The sequence below is a fragment of the Diadema setosum genome, chromosome 18, assembly GCF_964275005.1.
Source record: "Diadema setosum chromosome 18, eeDiaSeto1, whole genome shotgun sequence".
NCBI lineage: Eukaryota > Metazoa > Echinodermata > Echinoidea > Diadematoida > Diadematidae > Diadema > Diadema setosum.
The window spans coordinates 29,938,764-29,962,718 of record NC_092702.1 but is presented as its reverse complement, the minus strand read 5'-3'; the positions used below and the strand labels follow the sequence as shown (position 1 = coordinate 29,962,718).

At 37.2% G+C, this 23,955-nt stretch overlaps 1 protein-coding gene across 1 annotated transcript in view; it reads right to left on the bottom strand.

Annotated features, from left to right (window-relative positions):
* Positions 1 to 12,190: 12,190 nt before the first annotated feature.
* The window catches only part of LOC140241441 (uncharacterized), a 56,977-nt gene continuing 45,212 nt past the window's right edge, over positions 12,191 to 23,955 (bottom strand). Inside the window, exons 6-12 of the mRNA XM_072321170.1 lie at positions 20,644 to 20,831; positions 17,882 to 18,861; positions 17,428 to 17,565; positions 16,844 to 16,925; positions 14,831 to 14,910; positions 12,921 to 12,998; positions 12,191 to 12,240 (exon numbers count right to left, since the gene is read on the bottom strand). Of these exons, the coding sequence (XP_072177271.1) occupies positions 12,191 to 12,240; positions 12,921 to 12,998; positions 14,831 to 14,910; positions 16,844 to 16,925; positions 17,428 to 17,565; positions 17,882 to 18,861; positions 20,644 to 20,831 (1,596 nt within the window). The remainder of the gene's footprint in view (positions 12,241 to 12,920; positions 12,999 to 14,830; positions 14,911 to 16,843; positions 16,926 to 17,427; positions 17,566 to 17,881; positions 18,862 to 20,643; positions 20,832 to 23,955) is intronic.

The following is a 23,955-nucleotide window of genomic DNA, read 5'->3' as shown; positions in this document are numbered from 1 at the left end:
ACACGTGCTTACTTCACTCTTGCTAGCTCTACACACGGTCATACTGCAGGTGCTAAGGAAAAGGGGGGGGGGGGCGGTGGGAAACAACAAGTCTCGATCATTATCATGTAATAAAAACATACTATAAATTCCTGAAAATGGTAAATACTGGAATAAACTCTACTTTTAAAAATGAAAAATTTGAACATGAATAATTTTATATTTGATTATTTCTAGCATTAAGTATCCAGAATATTTTTTATGAGTAAATTTAACAAAAATCCAGTAAAATTAATCAATAAATCTATAGTATATATACGCTGTAATTACCGGGAGATTCAAGAAGGGGAGCTAGCTCAAATGGTAGAGCGCTCGCTTAGCATGCGAGAGGTACCGGGATCGATGCCCGGGTTCTCCAACTGGTATTGTTTTTGTTTCATTTGTCTTTATTTTGTTCCCATTTTTCTTTTGCCACGTAACTCCGAACCTGGCGAGAGTTTCTTGAAGTGGATTGAGTAAATACAGCAATATCAGTAGAGCACATCATTGAAAGTTTGAGGAAAAATTAGAAATTCATTCAAAACTTATTCACTTTTACATTTTCTGCACAGTCACAGCTGGATGAGAAGACTATTCCAGTTTATTATGTCACATGAGCAGAACAATGCAAGGAATATACAAAGAGAATTCCACAAAAAAAATCATTTTTTTGAAAAGTGTACATGTTTTCTAGACTTGTTACTGGCATATATTATGGGTTATATAATTCCTGCCCACTGAGAGGCGGTTATATAATTCCTGCCTACTGAGAGGGGCAAGTCAAGTGCTCTTTTATCAGTGAGAAAAGTGAAAATATGCTGAATTTTCCCTATAGTTTCTTTATATCATTCTACACACACACACACAGTCTTCTCACATCCAGTGATGACGGCACTAAACCTTAAAAATTCATATTACTTTTGAATGGATCGTCTGATTTTCCTCAAATTTTCACTAATGTGTTCTACTAATATTGCTGCATTCTTTCAATCAACATTTATATGAAGGTTGTCCTGCTGTAATCCCTCACAATATTAGCCAAATTTCATTTGTTTAGTCATGTTTGGTATTCTATAGGCTACACCAGGAATGGGATATGAGAGTTATCTTCCTTCCTGGCTCATAGGTTCTATATTCTGCATAAAACAAACAAAAATCATACGTCTTAAAGATGGGCCTTCCCTTTTGCATTCCTTCCCAAATAGCACAGAACATGATATATTCCACCAGAATGACAAGACTATTGATATTTGAACGTTATTAGCCGTTAAAATTCAAATAATGCACCAAACGCTCACTGTATATATCTGTGTACTTATAGGCACAGCTGCATACATTAATCCTCCTGTGGCTGTAATACTATGATACTTATACAGATGTACTTCGAACAAAAAGATATGCATGTTAAAGCTGTCAGAAAAGAAGAATTCACTAGCTTCTCTTACTTCGTTATCGATGGCAAATAACAACACATCACTTCCATGAACTACATGTACAACTAAGTGCATCACACAGGTCTGTAAAACTAGACTAGTAGTTTAGATTTGTAATTTTTTCGTAGTTCAAAAAAAAAATCATTCAAATCTTAACGGTCAGCCTAACTAAACAAATAAAGACCCTCTTGAGTTCAAAATTTACAGGAGGTTTCCAAATAGTGTTTTCTTCACTACCTAAGTACTCTCACCAATTTTTCAAAAATTTGCATGCAAAAGGGATTGGCTGTCTTTAATTATAACATGCTTTCATTGTTCAATACTGCACGGTAGATCAAAACACTAGCTCATAGTCCAACATCGGCGATTATCTCATCTAATTTGCATGTGTGGTCAAATATTACTGTTTGATTAAAGCCATATTTTTATCTTGTAAATATGATTATTTTCGGACCAGGAGATTGCTGAAATCAAATCTGCTCACTTTCCCCAAAATCTTAAAAATATGTATAAAACACGACATTCCAAACGCAGGTGCTGTCTTTTTCAACTAGAAAAACACACCCACACACAAACGTGACATGAAAAAATATGACATTTAAAACCTAGATGTTATCTTTCTTGACTAGAAAAAAAAAAAAACACACACACACACACACACAAATGATTACAAAATCATTATTTGCAAAACAATACAAGTGAAGCAAGATTTCTTTTTTCAATCTTTATTGATGTCAAGTGATAATCTCCATACAGTGCCTAAAATATCACAAAAGTTGTCATGTTAAAATGGTAGTCATGTAATGATATCAAGGTTTTCAGTTGTTCGACATGCCAGCCACTATTATGTACATAGAATGTGTCTGCATTATCACATTACGTCTCCGTGACTCCTAATGTTCCAGTTTCAGATATGCGCAAGGAAGAAAGCACCTCACTTTAATGCCTCTTGATGACTTCACAAATCGACAAGCCCTCTCATTCAGAGAGGAGAAATAAACATTGAAACAAAAACACTTTTAGATAGCAGCTCATTGCACATATCTTACACAGTGAATATCAATTCATTCAGCAACTTTAAATGGACACCACATTTAACTGAAGAATGAGGGATGGCCATCATCTTGAAAAAAAAAGAAATATTTTGAAATATTGATATTTCTGAATGTCTGTCACAAAAAAAAATGGCAATATATATGTCGTTGGTATGGCATTAGCACTTCTATCATTATCATCATCATAATCATTATGAAAATTACACTCAATTTTTTCATTACATTTTAGAGGCACATACTAGTAATGAAGAGCCATTTTACAAGAGACGAAATAAACAGTGAAAAGAAAATGCACAAATTCATAAAATTGTTCACAAGGACCTTGGATGAACCTTTGCTAGAAGAAGAAGAAGAAAAAAAAAAGGTCCATCCAAGCAAACAAACAAGAGTCAATGAAAAATTTCTTCCTGGTGATTTTAAAATCACATCCCAAAACTCTATTTTAAAAAAAAGGAAAAAAAAATTGTTAGTTGTGCCAGTACTCATGAAAATGAAAAACAATATCTTGTATGGGAAATTCAGCAACTCAATATCACATGATTTATTTCTCATGTAAAGATGTACTGCAGTACTTATAAAATTTTTTATTTTTATATCTGTATATATATAAAAATGATATATTATATCATTTATATATATATATATATATAGATATATATATACATATATCAGGGCTCCACACTAACTTTTATTTTAGGTAGCCCAAAGGCAACATCCGACTTTTTTTGGTGGCCCGATCAGGCCACCAAATTCATCATTTCTGAAATTTTGGTGGCCCGACATGCATTTTTGGTGGCCCTGGGCCACCGGGCCACCGTTAGTGTCAAGTCCTGCATATATATATATATATATATATATATATATATATATATATATATATATATATATATATATTATTCTATGTATATATGCAGCTGGATTCAAGGCACATCAATTTTGTGACCTTTAATTTTGCATTTGTGTAACATGGGTGTATGCAAGGGGGGGGGGGTCGGGAGGGTCGTACGACCCCCCCCCCCAAATTTTCAAAAGGTCCACTTTTTGCAAAAGACAATTTTTTGTTTTTCGAGGGCTTTTTACCCTGGGGTCTATGTACTTTAGGAAGGTGTAAGGTTAGCTAGTCAGCAACTTTTTTAAATGCACTTATGCAGTTTTCAACTTACCAATTAACGAACTTGTAAGTGACCAACACAGGTTTTATCACCAATTTTAACAAAAATGGTTTTTTTTAAGTATGCTGAAAAAGTCACTTTTGTATGCACCAAATGGCCCCATTTTAAGATATAAAATTCAAAAACTCCCTTCCGTGATAGGGGGGGACACCCCCTCCCACACCCTCCACCCGAAAATTAGTTGCAGATTTCATACTGCCACAACAAATCTGACATGAAATGAAATTTTCTCATTGTCATTATATATCATACACTCCCTTTGTTTGGAAAATTGATGGCATATTGCAGGTATTTTTGGCACTTGAAAAAAACTAGCAATCTCGTTGACTACATCAACTGTTAATTTTACCGAGGCATGAATTCTATCATTTACCAAAAGATCACAAATGCAGAAAATCGATATATTTCCATAGGGCAATATATCATTAGACATCAGGATATAGTTAAAACACCGTCAAGTGGAAATGCACCTTCCTTTGTATACTTCCTATATGTCTTTATAGTGTGAAGAACTTTGATATGTGTGAGCAGCAGTTACCTATGTATACCAACCATCCAAGTATACTTCAATCTTGTTTCATTTATATTTCTATCTATCTATCTATCTATCTATCTATCTATCTATATCTATCTATCTATCTATCTATCTCTATCTATCTATCTATCTATCTATCTATCTATATCTATCTATCTATCTATCTATCTATCTATCTATCTATCTATCTATCTCTATCTATCTATCTATCTATCTATCTATCTATCTATCTATCTATCTATATCTATCTATTAAGTATTTATCTATCTATTTATTTCTCTATCATGTATGCAGAGTATACATTTTGTGGCACTTTGAATCTTGTAAATTTTGCGAGTTGACTGATATTCTCATGTAACACAAATGGGTCATACAACATATACAAGGTGAGAAATCTTTTTCTTTTTCTCATGCAAAATAATATTCTTTTTTTATTTTGTCAGAGAGGTTTTTAATCACAAAGTTAACCACTGATGAAATTGCCTTATCTGCAATAGTCCTGATCTGCAAATATTATACTCAAGAAGTTTATGCTGTTTACATCAATATCTATTTCTCACCCTCCCACATCCTTTCCATATCTGTCTATCTCTATATGCATGCCACATAATTTCAGTGATGTATTTGTCCAAACTGCGATTCCTGTCTACTTTCATCGACTTTTTATCCACACATATCATTCTGATATGTGAGGGGAAAAAAATCATCTTTTTTTTTAACAAGTCTAACAGCTGTCTAATCTTAGATACAAGTGTTCATCACTTGATGATGATGTACAAATTCCTTCAGTATCTTGCATGATTTATCTTTCAAACAAGCAATCATCTTAGCTATCTTGGGTTAATTAAACGTACACACATACATGACCTGGATGCTTCACAAAACAATTTTGATGCGAGAACACCAAATATTCTTGGACAAATCAAGCCATGGTAGCCATAAGTTTACTGAAAACTAGGAGACTATACTGACACTATTGTTCATGTGTTGGCAAAAGAAGAAGCTTGAGGAAGTACCATATATCGGGGCTCACTAATAGCGCTGGTCCAGGGTCACTAAAAATTGATGTTGGGCCATCAAACTTCTGAAAAGGTTATCTTTTGGTGGTCTGATTGGGGAAATAAGATTCAAAATTGCTTGCTATGTTTCCTTCAAACATGAGTCACCACATTTCATGTTTGAATCACTAAAATTTCACATTACAAAGACTTTAGTGGCCCAAACAGGACACCAGAGAGAAAAGACATTTAGTGTCGAGCCCTGAAAACATTGACATGAAATATTCCATACCAACTTTCAGACAATGCTATCAAATGCACTTCACCTCAAACCAGAGAGAGTACAGACACAAAAGAAAAGTTTCCACTCTGACGTTGTGAACAAAAGGTTTACAAAACTAAGCAACTGAAATCCATAGCATCATTATCAGTGAATTCTGCTTACACATATGAAACATATGTCTCTTTCTGTACATATGAAACATCAGTTATCCAACTGTAACTATATTGAAATTCATATTGCACTTTAATATTTGACTGACATTCTAATCTTGAAATAGCTGCAGAGAGAGAAGTGTTCTAACTTTAAAACGTGTGCATAAAAAAGAAAAAAAAATGGAAATGTAGCTATGGCCACTGGTATGCCTCCGCCATCTATTTTTTCAATAGGTCTATACATCTTGACAATGTGAGACTACATACATTATATTTCAAATGATTGGCAAAATATTGAAATGGCATGTTTGAAAGTTTACTGGCATAACCCAAGGTGTGTTGAGTGTTTATACATCCCTTCAGCAAGATTTCATTTACATGGTTAAATTGATTCAAAGAGCAAGTATTCAGGAATTTGAGCATTTTCACTTTATCTTTGACCCAATGGCCAACAACTTTCTCCCTATAATCAAAACTAGTAATAACGGGAAAGATCCAATTTTCGCAACAATACTTTGAGCTACAAAGTATATAAAAAATATGGGAAAAAAGTGACATTTCAACATTTCCACTTGACCTTTGACCCCATGGCCCAAATTTTCCCTCACAGAATCATTGATCAGTATATAATGCATGATTCTATAGGTCTAGTTTCATTAAGTGTATGCATCGAGTAATTTCCAAAATAGTAAATAGTAAAATTTTAGCAATTGAAACTGACCATTCACCCTTGACTTTTCTGACCCCAAACTTCCAAAGAAAATCTTTCTCAAGCAGTAAATGCATATGTATGAAGTTTCATGAAGATCAATGGGCCATTTCCAAGATATGAAGAAAAAAAAATTAATTTGTAGCATTTCCACTTAAACTTTGACCTTCAACCCCACGGCCAAAGACTTTCCCTGGAGAATCTTTATCTGGCAATGCATGTATATTAAGTTTCACGGAAATAACTACGACTATCAGAGAGATATGGTAGGAATTAGTAAAATGTTAAACATTCGACCTTGACCTTTGACCTTCAGCATGAACACTCAAAATTTGATAGGCACAGCGTCGTCCACTCATACATATGCCAAGTGTCATTTGGATACCTCAAGACAGTTCTTAAGTTCCACTCTCCAAAAAATCTATTACAGACAGAAAGAAAGAAAAACAGACAGATGGGCAGATGGACCGGCGGTACTACGGACGGACGGACAACCCAAAGATGTTATGCCTCCAGCCACACTTCTCGGCAGAGGCATTAAAACATATAGACACAGAAAGCAAACATATAGGGTTACCAATTTTTCAAATCACACATCTAAGATCAAATCATACAGACAGTTCTTCTTAAAATCAGATATCTAAAATGTCATGTAGATAGGAAATTGTTTACTGGCTGATTTGATCATACATTACAAGGATGTAGGTCTCCACTCCAACACATGAGTATCACAACATACAACTGCTCTTAATTAAAACAATTCTTGCAATACTTTGGCATTGTTATTCAACATTAGACATAATCAAATCAATCTTTGCCCTTTGTTCACTATTGGAAAGTTGCACGGTTTTCTTCAAAGTTCAATAGATTCAATGAAGAAAAAAAAAATGAATGTAGATCAATAGTAAAGTTGCAACATGTTTAACACTAAAAACGATCTAGTGACTGTTTTTTTTTTTCATAACAAAGATTGGACAATCAGCTTGGATTGAGGGTAAGTTTGATCATTGCTCGAAAACATTGGCAAGAATGACTATAGTGCCAATGAATACCACACACTAGCAAAATCTTGAATAGAGTATATCATATGCTGCTAGTGTTTATGGACTAGCTTGGATGCAAGTACACTTCTCCTAAGCAATTGTTATTTTTGCTCAATAAACTTTTTTGTTACACAAATATACATACAAAAGAAGAGTTGAAAGGTTTGATCTCGACTACTGGCTTTTGCATAGATTGCAATTACAGGAATTTGATCATGGTAGGCACGATTCATTGATCTTGTCAAGAATGATGGAGATGTATGCCTGGATATACAAAGAGGGAGGGAGAGACATCCCACATCAATCTGAATTTGTTGGTTATAAGTTTGACATTACTTGATAATTCACACATTCTGCACATGCCATCTTCTGCAAGAATTCAGAAAATATCAAATGCGCAGCATAAAAATATACAGTATAAATAACAATATGCTACATAAACTGGTAATTATGAAAATCCCTTTATAATGAATTTCAGTTTGAACACCAATTTTCCTTTCTATGGGTGTTCCCTTGATGTGATAACTGTTTTTAAAACAAGATGGCTGAGAAATATTGGTACAGTATTCATCGCATAATCGGGCATCAGATAATCGGGAACCTCGCTTAAATGACATACGCTTCTCAGAAACATTTCCAATGCACGTTATTTTCACTGGATAATCGGGCGGGGACCTCTCATAAACGAGACAATTTTTCTTCAAGCGATCTTTGATTTTGTTGATATTCTACACAAAAAATCTACCAAAATACCACAACAATATTTCAGAGATTCCCTATCAGTTGTCGTTTACATCGAACTTACAAAGCAAGCTTCGGACTGGTGTGTTTTGACCTCCGTCCATCCAGTACACGTACATTTCAGCTCGCTGCCCGCCTTCGCTTTTCTGTACATGTGTATGGCGAGCTAGATCGCTACATATTGACAACACATGTACAGTGCAGTGATCGCGGCAAGTAAACAATCAAGCCGTGATGATTGAATGATTGAAGGACTTTTCATTGACGTTCCCACATCAGTTCGGGGTGATCATTTCCCATGGTTGTGGATATATATTTATACGGAACGCCCTACGTGTTCAAGAATTCTACGAATGTTTAAGAAAGTGCTAGCTTTTAATCCACATATTTTGTGTTCGGAGAGAGGTGACAGAAGAACCCCCCGTTGCGATTACTCTACATCATTGCGAGAATGCAGGGAGAGCTAGAGGGTCGCGCCGAGGGGTAGCGTGGTTGTGTATTCATGTACATGTACAGTATGTCAGTATGCGTGTGTGTGTGTGTGTGTGTGTGCACTACATGTACATGTCGTATGCCGTTCGTGTATGGTGAGTCCTCATCGTGAAATCGGGCACCCCGCTTAAAGGGGCCGTGTTTGCTACTCCCAACCTGTCCCGATTATGCGATGAATACTGTATAATGTTACATTCAACTCACAAATTACCTACCTATATGTAGCATATGGGTGATCAAAATATATGCCCACCTCGACTTTCCATGAAAAGTTACATGAACATATGAAGGGTTTGTTTGCAAAAACCGATAAGTCCATTTTTCAAGATTTTGAAGTACGATCTCTGTCATAAAGTACAAATTAATACCTTTTAAATGATATATTGGTCACTACATATAAAGGTATATTTTTGAAGCTATAGTCAAAAGAAGCAACAATTTTCTTATTATTCTCTTTATTTTTCTTGACCTTCAATCGCAAATATCTCCATTTGGCAAATATGGACTTATCGGTTTTTGCAAACAAACTCTTCATATATTCCCTTTAGTCAAAGTACTTATGTCTGTGTGTGTGCATATACATTTATACCTGTGATCACTTGGACTGTTTCCTTGTCTTCATGAAAAGCAGAGTTATACAGCAAAAGAAACATATATTCCTTTTCCAGAAATAACATCTGACTTAACAAAAATAGCATATTTCACTACACTGCTTTCAGTCACTGCAGATAGCTTTGTTTGAGGTGAATAAGTTGAATAGCTTCTCTGCAGCTGTAGAAGACTATCAAAAGGCAGTTTGGAAAATGTAATATAAAATCCTCCATACATCACATGAAAAAAAAAACACAAATATAGATGACATAAAGTTTTCTTGCACAAAGATCTTGCTATGCAAATACACTGAAAAAGGCACTAGAAATCTAGATAACACTATCGAATCACCATGCTCTATACCCCTTTTAACATATGCTTCAAGATACTGTTACACAACAGAAGTATTGCTGATCCACAGCTGTTACAGCATAATTCATTTCCTAAAGTCCAGATGGTCACATAGGATGGCAATATGGCACATGATGATGGTATTCTTGAAAAACTTTACAACTTTGAGGAGATGAAGGCCCAGGAAAAAAAAAAAACTGTACCACTGTATTATTTGTTGAGAATCATATTTGTGAACAAAAAGGGAGAAGATAACTGTTGGGAATCTCCTAATCCAAATTGGAGGTACAATGGTAGGCATTATAAAAACTGGATGTCTAGAATGTAAAATTTTTTAAGCTACTTCTGCTAGAAAAGACAGATATAATTGACAATTTTCTTTTTAAAGCAGTGTCATTTCTTGTCAAATATCACACATGTACAACTTCTGAATGGCAGTAATATATCACAACTCTATAGGAAGTCTATTTTACGAAAGTCTGTTTTGCCCAAGAAATTTCAAATCAATTTAAAGGACAAGTCCACCTTCATATACATGTGGATTGAGTGAAGGCAACAATATTAGTAGAGCACATCAGTGAAAGTTTGGGGAAAATCAGACAATCCGTTAAAAAAGTAATGAATTTTTAAAGTATCTGCGCAGTCACTGCTGGATGAGAAGACTATTACAGTTTGTGATGTCACATGTGTACAACGATATAAGGAAAATAAAAAGAGAATTTCACAAAACTTGAGTTTTTGAATAAAGTGCACATTTCTTCAACTTGTTACTGATGTATGTTATGGGTAATATTATACCCCCTGCCTTCTGAAAGAGAGAAATCGAATGTTCTTTTGCTATGCGAGAAAAGTGACGATATGTTGGATTTTCTTTATTCTTTCTTTATATCGTTGTACACATGTGACATCACAAGCTATAGTAGTCTTCTCATCCAGCCGTGACTGAGCAGAAACTTCAAAAATCCATAACTTTTGAACAGATTGTCCAATTTTCCTCAAACTCTCACTAATGTGTTCTACTAATATAGCTGCATTCACTCAACCCACATGTCTATGAAGGTGGATTTGTCCTTTAAAGAAAGGTGTGGGGGATTCATGGAATTGGAAAAAAAAATCTTGTAATTTTCATGTTATACTCCAGAGATTTGGACAGCATGGAAAGATTAACAACACAAATAAGTTTAGAAGTAGAAGTTTCCAGACTTTCTGAAAAATATTCCTCTATGAGTACACAGTCACGGATCAAGGAAGGGGAGCACTGGGTGCGCTCCCACCTTTAATTTTCTTTTCTTTTCTTTTTTTTAATAAAAGAAACTAAAAGAAAAAGTTCAAAAGGGGTTGAGTGCATGCCCCCTTTAATGATTTTTGTTGTTTTCATTTTAAAGAAACCATCTTTGTCTGCCGATTGTATTGTGCTTAGAGGAAACAAGAAAGTGGTAAATAAACTGCTCTGCATCTCCCCCCCCCCCCCCCCTTATGGCATTCCTGCATCTGCCTCTGGTACATGTGTTCATCTCAAAGTATCTGTGAACATACAATACATTTCAAAACACCACCATAACAACTGCACTATGCCATATCTGCGCAGTCACTGCTGGATGAGAAGACTACTACAGTGTGTGATGTCACATGCGTACAACGATATAAGGAAAATAAAAAGAGAATTTCACAAAACTTTAGTTTTTGAATAAAGCGCACATTTCTTCAACTTGTTACTGATGCATGTTATGGGTAATATACCCCCTGCCTTCTGAAAGAGAGAAATCAAGTGTTCTTTTGCTATGCGAGAAAAGTGACAATATGTTGAATTTTCTTTATTCTTTCTTTATATCATTGTACACATGTGACATCACAAGCTGTAGTAGTCTTCTCATCCAGCCGTGACTGAGCAGAAACTTCAAAAATCCATAACTTTTGAACAGATTGTCCAATTTTCCTCAAACTCTCACTGATGTGTTCTACTAATATAGCTGCATTCACTCAACCCACATGTCTATGAAGGTGGACTTGTCCTTTAAAGAAAGGTGTGGGGGATTCATGGAATTGGAAAAAAAAAATCTTGTAATTTTCATGTTATACTCCAGAGATTTGGACAGCATGGAAAGATTAACAACACAAATAAGTTTAAAAGCAGAAGTTTCCAGACTTTCTGAAAAATATTCCTCTATGAGTACACAGTCACGGATCAAGGAAGGGGAGCACTGGGTGCACTCCCACCTTTAATTTTCTTTTCTTTTCTTTTTTTCATAAAAGAAACAAAAAGAAAAAGTTCAAAAGGGCTTGAGTGCATGCCCCCTTTAATGATTTTTGTTCTTTTCATTTTAAAGAAACCATCTTTGTCTGCCGATTGTATTGTGCTTAGAGGAAACAAGAAAGTGGTAAATAAACTGCTCTGCATCTCCCCCCCCCCCCCTTATGGCATTCCTGCATCTGCCTCTGGTACATGTGTTCATCTCAAAGTATCTGTGAACATACAATACATTTCAAAACACCACCATAACAACTGCACTATGCCATTCGCAGAGACAACTTTCCAAAGTCCAGTTCTGCACCATGTAGTTTACAATTGTTTACAATGCACATCTTTTCTACACAATTTTTGGTGGTAGGTTTAAGGCTAGCTGATTAGCTCCTGATGTTTGGCTGATGCCCCAGTTGCTCTGTTTTCTGTGTATGAAAAAAACAAAACAACAGTTTACAGTAAAACATTCAAAACTGATCTTGTGTTATTGGTATGTATGCTAGCTGGCCTAGAAGTTGGTTTTCATTCAACATAACTCATAAGAATTTGTATGCATGATTTTTCAGCTATATACACAGACTGCAGTTTTCCCCTGCACTGAGACTTCATTTGGCCTCCAGACTAAATCCTTGTGTAATTGCTATCGAATTCAGGCTCAAAGACAAATCAAATCTGGCACTGTTGTACATCAAGCACAAAGTTATAAAACGAAATGTATTCTTTAGATTGAGACCAAGAGTTTACAGATCAAAAGTGTAACTAAATCACACCTGAACAGTTTCACTAACGCAAATAAACATCAGATGAATATTGTTACAGAATGAGATTGATCTTGCATTAGCATTTCAAATCCCTAACACAGAAGAGGGAAATATATATGTCAAACATTACTTTTGAGTAGTTCATATTTCTTTCCATAACATGTTGATTCTATTATAATACAATTATGTGAAAATTTATTCATATTCCCACCATTGTGATGGTCATAGTGTACTCAATAAGGTTGCATTTTCAGTTGTATGGCTGACAAATGAAAAAGAGTTAAAATGAAGTCAAATGAATTGAATTTTAAGGCAGGTCCATTCCCAAACATATAAATACTTGCCTATATCAAAGGGCCCTTGTTCCATTAAGACATTTGGTGGTTTCTGAGGTTTCTTTTTCCTCTTCTTCTTTGACTTTTCTGCATGATACAGAAGAAAAAAAAAGATTTAACAAAACATTAGCAAATCAAAATGAGAAATACACGTATATGACTGAAAATTCAGTAATGATGAAGTTAATATTGCTGTGATCATAATTAGATTCATATCACAGACAAATAACTACAACAAACTTTCTCAGTGTATCAACTTTATTTACCTATTTCACAATCTTAACAAGATATGAAATTACTGCAGATGAAATATCAATTTCTGAATAATATTTGTCATTTGTGTGAGTGCACCAAAGTGTGTGTGCATATTTTGATAACTTCAAGTGACAGTCCACCATATTCAAATTGACTCTAAAAGACAGGAGTCAGAGTATAACTAGAAATGTCGCTACAGCGACTGGTTATACCCCCGCCAAACAACATTTCATAAGCTTTGGTCAAAACAACATTTCATAAGCTTTGGTCAAAAAACTGAGGAAGTAGTTAAATCTGCAAGATCTTTCCTTGATCTTCTGCCATTAATATGCCGTTACCATGGCAACGTACTTTCGGGTACTGTCGAAAAATGCGTCTTGCAAATCTACAACCAAAGGCACACATCTGTACCAAGTTTCATGGAAATTGGGCAAAAACTGAGGAAGTAGTTTGCAACACAAAATTTTCCATCATTTTGGCTCATTATATGTGAGCTGTTACCATGGCAACATACTTTTTGTCACTGTCAAGAAATGTGTCATGCTGACCTATATCCTAAGACAAACATTCAATATGAATTCCATGAGAATTGGAAGAACACTGATGAAGCAGTTTTGCCATGAAGCATTTTGCCCTATATTTTACCAATAACATGCCGTTACCATGGCAACGCACTTTTTGCCACTGCGGAAATATGTGTCTTGCACATTAACATATTCAGATGAACATCTGTACCTAATTTCATAAAAAATGATCAAAAACTGTGGGAGGAGTTCGCGACGCAAGATTTGTACCCATTTTTGCCCATAATATGCCGTTACCATGGCAACGTACTTTTGGGTACTGTCAAAAAATACGTCTTGCACATCTACAACCCAAGGCACACATCTGTGCCAAGTTTTATGGGAATCGGTGGAAAACTGAGGAAGTAGTTCGCGACGCAAGATTTGCAACGGACCGACCGCCCGACCGACCGCCCGACCGACCGACCGCCCGACCGCCCGACCGACCGACCGCCCGACCGACCGCCCGACCGCCCGACCACCCGACCGTCCGCTGATTCCTATATACCCCCTTCAAACTTCGTTTGGCGGGGGTATAATTAAAACAACCAAAAAGTTTTCAATGGAAAAAAAAAATAACAAAGTCATGGAATTTCAACATTCTAATTGTTTTCATAGAATATCAAAACCGGTCACATACTATTCATTCTCTATATGATGCATCACGCGTTATCCCGGGGTACTGTAGTAACCCGGGTTACCGCGTTGTGTAGCACCACCTCACGTCCACTCGAGGACAGCCAGAGAAAAATGCATGCACTGTGTGTGCATGTACATAGTCATAAATATTTCAACAAAATGGCTGATTTTTATTTGGTACCCCGAGATACCATTTATGTCATCATACATCAAATCTTCACATGTTTATTTCTGTTTCGTGTATAGGTACATGGCAATAATGAAATTTGTGGAAAATTTTATGAATAAACGAACAAATGAGAGGAAATACGTGCAATTAAATTGATGTGATGATGTTACGACCTTACAATTCTCATATTTATTTGTATATAAATTGTCATGTAAATTCTTTCTTTGACACAGGTTCCAGCAAAAGTTCAAAAAAAATTAAAATCCTTCACACAAAGTAGAGAGTTTGCTTACCAACAAGTGTGTGCTGAATGGGTTCAAGAACATCAGGACGCTGCCTGAAGTTGGTATCTTTGATTTCTCTCCAGTAATTGCTAGAATAGATGAAATAAAGACACAGGAATGTCAACCTCGAGCAAAGACTGGATGTTTTTCTTTTGCAAAATCCATTGCTTTATACTTCAAGCTAGTTAAAGGGATGGTAAAGTATTGGTGGAGGCAAGGATTGGGCTTTTAACTTTTTGCGAGATACCAAGAAACTACTTATGAAATAATACAGAGCATACTATTCTAAGAGGTATTCAAAGTTTATTTGATGAAAATCAGTTTTGGTATGGCTGAGACATCCAACAAGAGACCCGCGGGTCTAGCGCTCACCTGAGTATCGCAAGTTCACCTTTCACGCAGTCACTAATCTAAATTATTCACAGCTCTACTAAAATTTGACCAGGCATTCTCAAGAAGAAGATGAAAATGTACAATAAGGGCCCAAATTTTTTTAAGATTCCTTAATTTGGGGGGGATTGGGGGCCCCCTGGGGCCCTCTGGGTGGGGCATGGTGCCCATTTTGATAAATTGAGATTTTGATGAATTGAGGTTTTCAGGAAGAAGATGAAAATGTACAATAAGGGCCCAAATTTTTTTAAGATTCCTTAATTTGGGGGGATTGGGGGCCCCCTGGGGCCCCCTGGGTGGGGCATGGTGCCCATTTTAACAAATTGAGTTCCTAACCCCCTAGGGATGCTACCTGCCAAGTTTGATGAAAATCGGTCTTGGGGTTTCCAAGAAGAAGATGAAAATGTAAAAAGTTTACGCACGACGCACGACGGACGACGCACGACGCACGACGGACGACGCACGACGCACGACGGACACCGGACGAAGGGCGATCGCAATAGCTCACTTGAGCCTTTGGCTCAGGTGAGCTAAAAACAAAGTAAAACAAAGTGATCATAATTAAAGGTGGGACTATTAGGTAAAATTTATTAGATGAAACTGGAACAAATGCCCAGGCTCCAAAATTCCGACATTATTATGTTAAATAGTCAAATGCTAACATGGCTTATTGAGTGAAAAAGGTGTTTACTAATTCAGAGGGGTCACTGCCATCAACCAGGAATAGCCTGGTGGTAGTGTTGCTGCCCAGAAAGCAGTAGATGACAGCTTCAAATCCTAAGGTTTCCTTTTTCTGACAAGTTTGTTGAAATGTAGATCAGCAGTAGCGATCTCACAAATACAATCTTAGCATGTATGTTGCACACATACATAGCATTCAAACTACAAACAGTTGACAAGCTGTATGAACACTATGTAAAAAAGAACCAATACAACTATCTATATTTTTGTTCTATCTGTATTAAAAGATAGGTTATCACTTGTTGGGGGGTTTTATATACAGCATGGTGAGTACACATAAACTGCTATAGGAGCTGTGAATCCAGATAGAGACTCCAACCCCCAGCATTATCTCTTAACCCGCTGAAGACGAGTCCCAAGTATACTCAGGCAAGTGTCTGTGGGAAATCAGCCTGTCCTCAATGGGTTAAAGGTGCATGGTCCCGGTGTTTTAGTCAAATGTGTACGCGGGCGCATGGCGCAAGTTTCCTATAGAGACCTACACTATCGACTTCTCTTTGGCGCTTACGCTTTGGCCCACTTTCCCGAGTCCGAAGAAGTCCGATTCACTGTAGTCAGTGGTCCGATCACAGTTCGGCTCATGATTCGGCTGAGGAGGATGACAGCTTAAGGAAACTTCTTTTGTGATGTCATAATAACAAGCACATATGCACGCACCCTGGCATTACTACAGACTGCGCGATGCGCAAAGAAGACAACAAAGGCACACCTACGCACTTTACTCTTGATGACAGCTCAACTTCGGTAACCTTCGTATCAATGCTAATGGTGATCGGCAGTATCATGAACAGCGCCATCTATACTACCGGGACTATGCCCCTTTAAAGTGAAGATTATCCAGCCTGGAGAGTTGCAGTCTCTACGGATGAATCTCAGGACTGCTCAACTTACTCCCATGTTTCCACTGTGAGTGAAGATGACCTCTGCTTGTTGCTACCGGCGGCCACTGCTGCTGAACCCCCTGCAAAGGACTCTGGGTACCAAACCAAGAAAAACACTGAAATTATCCACACATTTACATGCAATGTCTGTATTTGCTGCAACGAGCAAACAGTAATTCAATAAAAGCAGCTATTTCCCGTCTCAGAGGAAGAGGTGGTAGGCATTATCATTGCTTTCTGATTCTTACTACTTTGCTGATGACAACGTGACTTATTTTGAACCAGCACATTTTTTCCAAAAATCTGATTATGTCACAATTCCTGTCAAAACTGTACAAATTTATCACTTAACATTCACTGTTATCATTACAGCATTTTCATGTTCCAGTTTTTTTTTCTTTCTTTTTTCTTCTGACAATAGGCCTATCCACCACTTCTGATCAGGCTGATTGTCCCTCAGTTTGACATCAAAGCAATCTTCTATCCATCAATCTGGAAAGCTGTTTATTGATTAATTCATCCACATCATTTAATCTATCCAACACAAACCTATCCTACCATATGTCCATTAATCTGTTTCAATATTATCCACACCTGGTATTTTCGGTTTGGTGATGATTGGAGCGAGCTTGGGGCTGTTTGGCCGGAGGGCCACAGCTGAGTGACCATCCAAGCTGGACAGAGTCCGGCCGCCTGACCCTCCAGCTTTCAGCTGCTGTAGATTGGATGTGGCTGAAATGAGATGACAACAAATTAGTTTCATCATGTTATGTACAAGTATACACTAGGTGGCTTTTCCAGTCAACCTTCCACAAATGCACTACTTGCATATGGATGCATGCTTATTAAAGCCCGACATGTGTCACAAGTTCTATTCGGTTTGATTATTCTCAGAATGGACATTAAAAAAAGGATGAAAGAAAGCGATAATACTGTATGCAGCAGTGTCAATTGTCATTTGTATGTTTCTTCTCCTAGAGCTCAAGAGAAAGAAAGCAGAAGCGTATTTTGACTGCCTAACCATGATAACAAAAAATGGAGCCCTTACCTCCAACCCTATTTTGTGCTTCTAGAATCTCTTTGGCCTGTCGCTGCAGTACCTCTGCATTCGGTAGGTCCCGGTAGAATGGTTTGACGAGAAGGGCGGAGCCAGTCTCTCCGGGCCGTGCTGCTCCAGTCTTTGCACCAGACTCAGTATTTAGACTGTCTTGCTTGTGATTGTGCAGTGCCGTGGACGTGTAGGTGATGGGGGACTGGTCCATACTGGGACTGAGAGAGAGACTATCCAAGAAGCCTCCAGACTTCATGGAGGAGGAGGGGGAGAGGTCACTGATGTACGGCTCAGACAGAGCATGGTGCAGGTTCCCACCAACATTCCTTTGCAGCATTTGCTCATCCGTGCCGGCAAGCAGCGTGTCGTGGTCGGTGCGTCTGTGCACCTGCGTACCGGTCTTATTGTTCACAGGGATGCCAAAGTTCATCCCATCCTTCAGAGTTCCCACTGTTACCACGCCATCTTCCGTCTGAGGTGAATCGCCCGACATGGCATCAAACCCAACTGCCCCTTCAGCAGTCTGGTCCTCACTGTTTGATTTATCCATAGTGTGCTCCTCCTGTGACACACCCTGTCCACCTAGATCCTCCTGCACTGAATTCTGCTTCTTGTCCCAGCTCCCACTCCTTAGTTTGGCATTCCTCCTCTTGTCCAGCCAGCTGGTGAAGAAGCCAAACCGCTTCTTCTTGGTGCCGTCCTTCGCCCCTTCCCTGCTCGATTCCAACGTCCTCTCATCCCCCGCATCCGCCACTCTGCCATCCCTTTTCTCCCCCTCGCCCCCCTTTTGGTTGCCCTGCTCCAGCTTCCTCTCCATTTCCTGGAGGAATTTCATGACATTGTCCTTGCCCGCCTGCATGCTGTACTGGAGTGGGGTGCCTCCGTCGAGGTCCACAGGATTGAAGCACACACCTAAGTCCAGTAGCACCTTCACACAGTTCAGGTGACCTTTGACTGCTGCCCAGTGAAGAGGGGTCCTATGAGAATGAATGAAAACATCCATGGATAATGATATAACAAACACCAAATCCTCTACTCCTCCTATTCCCTTCCTTGTTCTTCCAGATGACCTTCTCCTAGCTGTCCACACCCCTTCCTCATGTCCCCCTCCACCTTACTTTGCCCCCCTTCTTGATCCTCCAATCCTCACAGCCATCCCTCTCCTCTTCCTTATATTTCTCCCTGCCACTCTGTCCTTTGCTTTCGCTTATTTCTCATTTCTTTTCCCTTAGATTTATACCTTTACTGCAGTATCTTTTGTATCAACTACTCAAAAGTGATATTTTTCCACTAGAAATTTTTGCATTTACTGAGTAAGATAAATTTTGCATGTTTTTGATTTTGTGGAATCAAGACATTAACATATGGTGGTTCATATAACAAGCATAAATATCCACGTGCTTCCATTTTCTCGCTACTTTCTGGTCACGTGAAAGGCACCAAAAAAACAACAAAAAAACACTTTTATAGTATACATTTCTTGAGAGCTCACATTTTACATTTCACATTTTACATTTCACATTTTATACTCAAAATTGGTTTACACAATATACATTATTGATATACTACATGATATGGCATAGTTACATTGTAGATGCTGACTTAATGTATAATGTAAACTTTTGTGCTCTGAAAATCCTTGCAGCAATATCTTCTCTCACTCATGACACACCAAACACCTAAGGAAATGACTATGTATCACACATACAATTCACGTGAATTAAACGAACTAGCTATGAGAGATTTTGGACAGATTTTCATACCGCATGACACTCACGATATTCCAAAACATTGAATATTCTTAAAGTCTTTGGCAATCCATCTCCAAATGCAACATATTTACAGTATGTACTCTTTTAAATGACAAGACAGCATGCACACACCATGCTTAATTGTTTCTCTTTCTTTGAGGCCATTTCTGCAATGTTCATGCAATCTTGTAGTAAATATATATATATATATATATATATATATATATATATATAATATATCCATCTATCTATATATCTATCTATCTATCTGTATACATATGTGTGTGTATTATATATAGATAGACAGATAGGTAACTCTAAAAGTAGGCATATAAGACATTGGCAAGGAATTCACAATGAGGAATCTAAAGGCAGAGACACTAGAGATTACATTAATCAGATATAACACAACAGATGAGATGACTTTCAGAGAATCCTCCCAATTCCATTCCCTCATCAGAAAATTTATTCCATTCGATTAATTTGCAAAATATAAAACAATATAAAAGTCATAACAGAGAAGAATAACATAACATTAAGGGCCAGAATTCCTGAAAAGCAAGTGTGCTTGTAGTTGGAGCCCTTAAAAAGAAAAAAAGAAAGAAACATTTGTGACCTGCTACAACAAAAGGATCTGAAAGTCGATGGAGGTCTATTTTCTTAAAATGACATGACATATTCTTCCACTTCAATTTCATATATAACACAACTCATAAAAGTAATCGGCTGCGAAGATATTGATGATTTTATGAGACCATGTTGAGTGGTTTAAGAAATCAGCGTTTTGAGAAGACTGCCTTCAAAGTTTTCTTTCCGATGCATTTGTGATCAAGGGGAGGTAAGACAGTTTTCACCTCTTGACAATAGAAGGTCCACTCATAGCAACCTCAGGGATGTTCATTTGAGCTTAGCGCCAGCACTCAGTCACACACTAAGTCATATACATTCATCATAAGTGAACAAAGAATGAGAGGGTAGAGAATAAAGAAAAGCAAAAGAGGTTACTACCTCTCATCGGGATCCAAAGCCTCAAAGTCAGCATGCGGTAGCTGAGCAAACTCCAGCAGGATTTCGTGGTAGCCAGCCGCTGCCGCCAAGTGTATGCACGTCTTTCCCGTCGCCTCGGCGGCGTTGATGAGCGGGGCACCACCACTGTGGCACTTGGCCATGACCGAGCAGCATACCAGACAGCCATTCTATGGGAACATACCACAAAGTGAAATTACAGCAGATGAATTGTTAATCACTTCCGTACATACCCTGGCTACAAAAGAGAGAGGTTACACAGACAAAGAATCTTTCTGTATGTAGAAGGCAAATATGGGCTGAAAAAGAGCATATGAAATTATACAAATAACATAATCATTGGTCTATGGCCCTACTAATTGAAGACACATAATTATACAGAATGCTACTCAAAATCTAGGAATTTCATCCAAAGAGGCACCATGGGAAAATCGCACACAGATGTCTACACATAATGTGCACGATAAATCATGAAATTACATCAATTCAATTTCAATTCATTCTTTTAATTTGATTTTTCAACAAAATATACAGACATTACTTTCTTTGGTAACAGAAAATAAGGTAAGTAAAACTATGTGAAATGAAAAGAGTATGCAATGATTGTGGAGCCTTACGATAATTACAACATTTGCATGAAAACTGAATCGATCAGCTAGGGAAAAAAAAAAATTCAAAAAATGGAAGGACCCACTCAAAAAGACAAAGCTTCTGGGATGTGGACCCCCCTACGGAGAAGAACATTACTAGAAATTTAACACAGGAAAAAAGTCTGGAAGCCAACTGGAAAGACAGAGCAACAAACAGACAAAACGCACAGGAGTAAACACAAAATAGGACTGAGATAGGAGTGTTTCAAACACTACTATCTCATCTCTAGTACAGCAATTGTTATTCACACAGCCAACCAATGGAAAATACGTAAACTGTGTCCTAAATTTATATAACCAGGTCCATTTACATATGAACGCAGGATTTTCTTTCCTAAAACACATTCTGACAGAATTTCAACCCATCTATATTTTTTTTTTGTCGGCTGGTATTGTGGTACACATTGGTTTAAAGGGAAGATAAACCCCAAGAGCAATGTGGATTGAGTGAAAGCAACAACATTAGTAGAACACATCAGTGAAAGTTTGAAGAAAATCGGACAATCGATGCAAAAGTTATGAATTTTTAAAGTTTTGATGTTGGAACCGCTGGATGAGGAGACTACTAGAGGTTATGACGTATGAGTGGACAACAATACCAAGAAAATATAAAGAAAATTCTGCAAAAATCCATTTTTCATAAAAATTACAAATTCCATCAACTTGATGTTGACATATGTTAAGGGTAGCAATTATTCCCCCTGCTTTCTGAAAGCGGTTGGTCCATTGCTCTTTCATAATTCTAGAAAAGTGAATTTTTGTTGAATTTCCTTTATATTTTCTTTGTATTGTTGTCCACTCATACGTCATATCCTCTAGTAGTCTCCTCCTCCAGTGGTTCCAACACCAAAACTTTAAAAATTCATAACTTTTGCATCGATTGTCCGATTTTCCTCAAACTTTCACTGATGTGTTCTACTATGTTGCTGCTTTCACTCAATCCACATTGTTCTTTGGGTTTACCTTCCCTTTAAGAGCAATGCCATTTTCCGTGCTTACAAAAGCTGCACTGTTTTATTCAGCTCTTTCACTCAAACAGACACGTGATTTCACATGAAATGATACTATTATTAGATGCCAAGCTGAGCCGTAATACCAGTAATACCACGTACATCCTACTGGGGAAAAAAAGAAAAAAAAATTGAGCTACTTTCGATCAGTGCATTCCAAATGTGCTGTATATAAGAGCATTTGGTTTGTTCTTTTTTAAAGCATGCCTGTAATGTATCCTTGGAGCCGATTTGTCTTATCTACCCACTCATACCACTTTCACCACAGCAACCAGGCACATCACGCCATACACGAAGATGAAGAAGAAGAAGAAGACTAAAATGGAAACGAGAAAATGCCCCAAAAAGTGCACTTTTCACAGATTCTACTACTGTAAGATTTCCTTGATGATGCAATACAGCCCAACACCCAGACGGTATGTCATCGAACCTGCTTGAAACATGCTGGCTTTGTTTCTTTCAGTGTAAGAAAATCTTCAGTTACAAGAATTGCATCTACAGCGAAATTCGATTCCATACAGATGTTCAGGCCGCATGAGCTCAATGAATAGTGTGAAATCAGATGAACAGACATGTAGAAGTAGTTCATATTAAAATGTGTCTTCAAATAAAGGATATTCAGGTTTTACATGTTTTCATAAAAGCGTGATATTAAAGGACAAGTTCACCTTCATAAATATAAGGATTGAGAAAATGTAGCAATATTAGTAGAACACATCATTGAAAGCCTGAGGAAAATTGGACAATCCGTTCAAAAGTTATGAATTTTTGAAGATTTTGTGCAGTCACCGCTGGATGAGAAGACTACCGCAGTGTACGATGTCACATGTGTACAACAATATAAGGAAAATACAAAGAGAATTTCACAAAATTTTATCTTTTGACAAAAGTACACATTTCCTTGACTCTCTACTGACATATGTTATGGGTAATATTATTCCCCCTGCCTTCAGAAAGAGGCAAGTCAAAAGCTCTTTTATTATACGAAAAAAAAGTGAAAATATGTTGAATTTTCTTTATACTGTTGTACTCATATGACATCACAAGCTGTAGTAGTCTCCTCATCCAGCAGTTCCAACACAAAAATTTTAAAAATTCATAACTTTTGCATCGATTGTCCAATTTTCCTCAAACTTTCACTGATGTGTTCTACTAATATTGCTGCATTCTCTCAATCCTTATGTTTATGAAGGTGAACTTGTCCTTTAAAGGAACAACCATTATACACAACATGGAGGAGGTATATGTTGATGTCATCACTATATAAATCTCCAATGTGACCTCTACACAAAACCTCTCTAAATTTAAGTTTTTCATATGCAATTAATATGGATTTGTGGTTTATGATATCAAACTACTGTGATCTTGTAACAACCCAGGGCAATGGAAACTTTTAGGGAAGGTGTTACATTTGTTCCATTATTGACTAAAAGCACTTGTTTTGCTATCTCCTTTCTTCAAACTAATGAGAGAGTTGTACGTTACAAGATGACATCGTTGCATCTCCAAACTAATGAGAGAGTTGTACATTACAAGATGACATTGTTGGGTCTTTCAATTTGCAAGTGTGGTTACAGCCTATATTATAACTGTTAGATAAAAACCCATAAAATTTAGACATTCCATATCTTTCT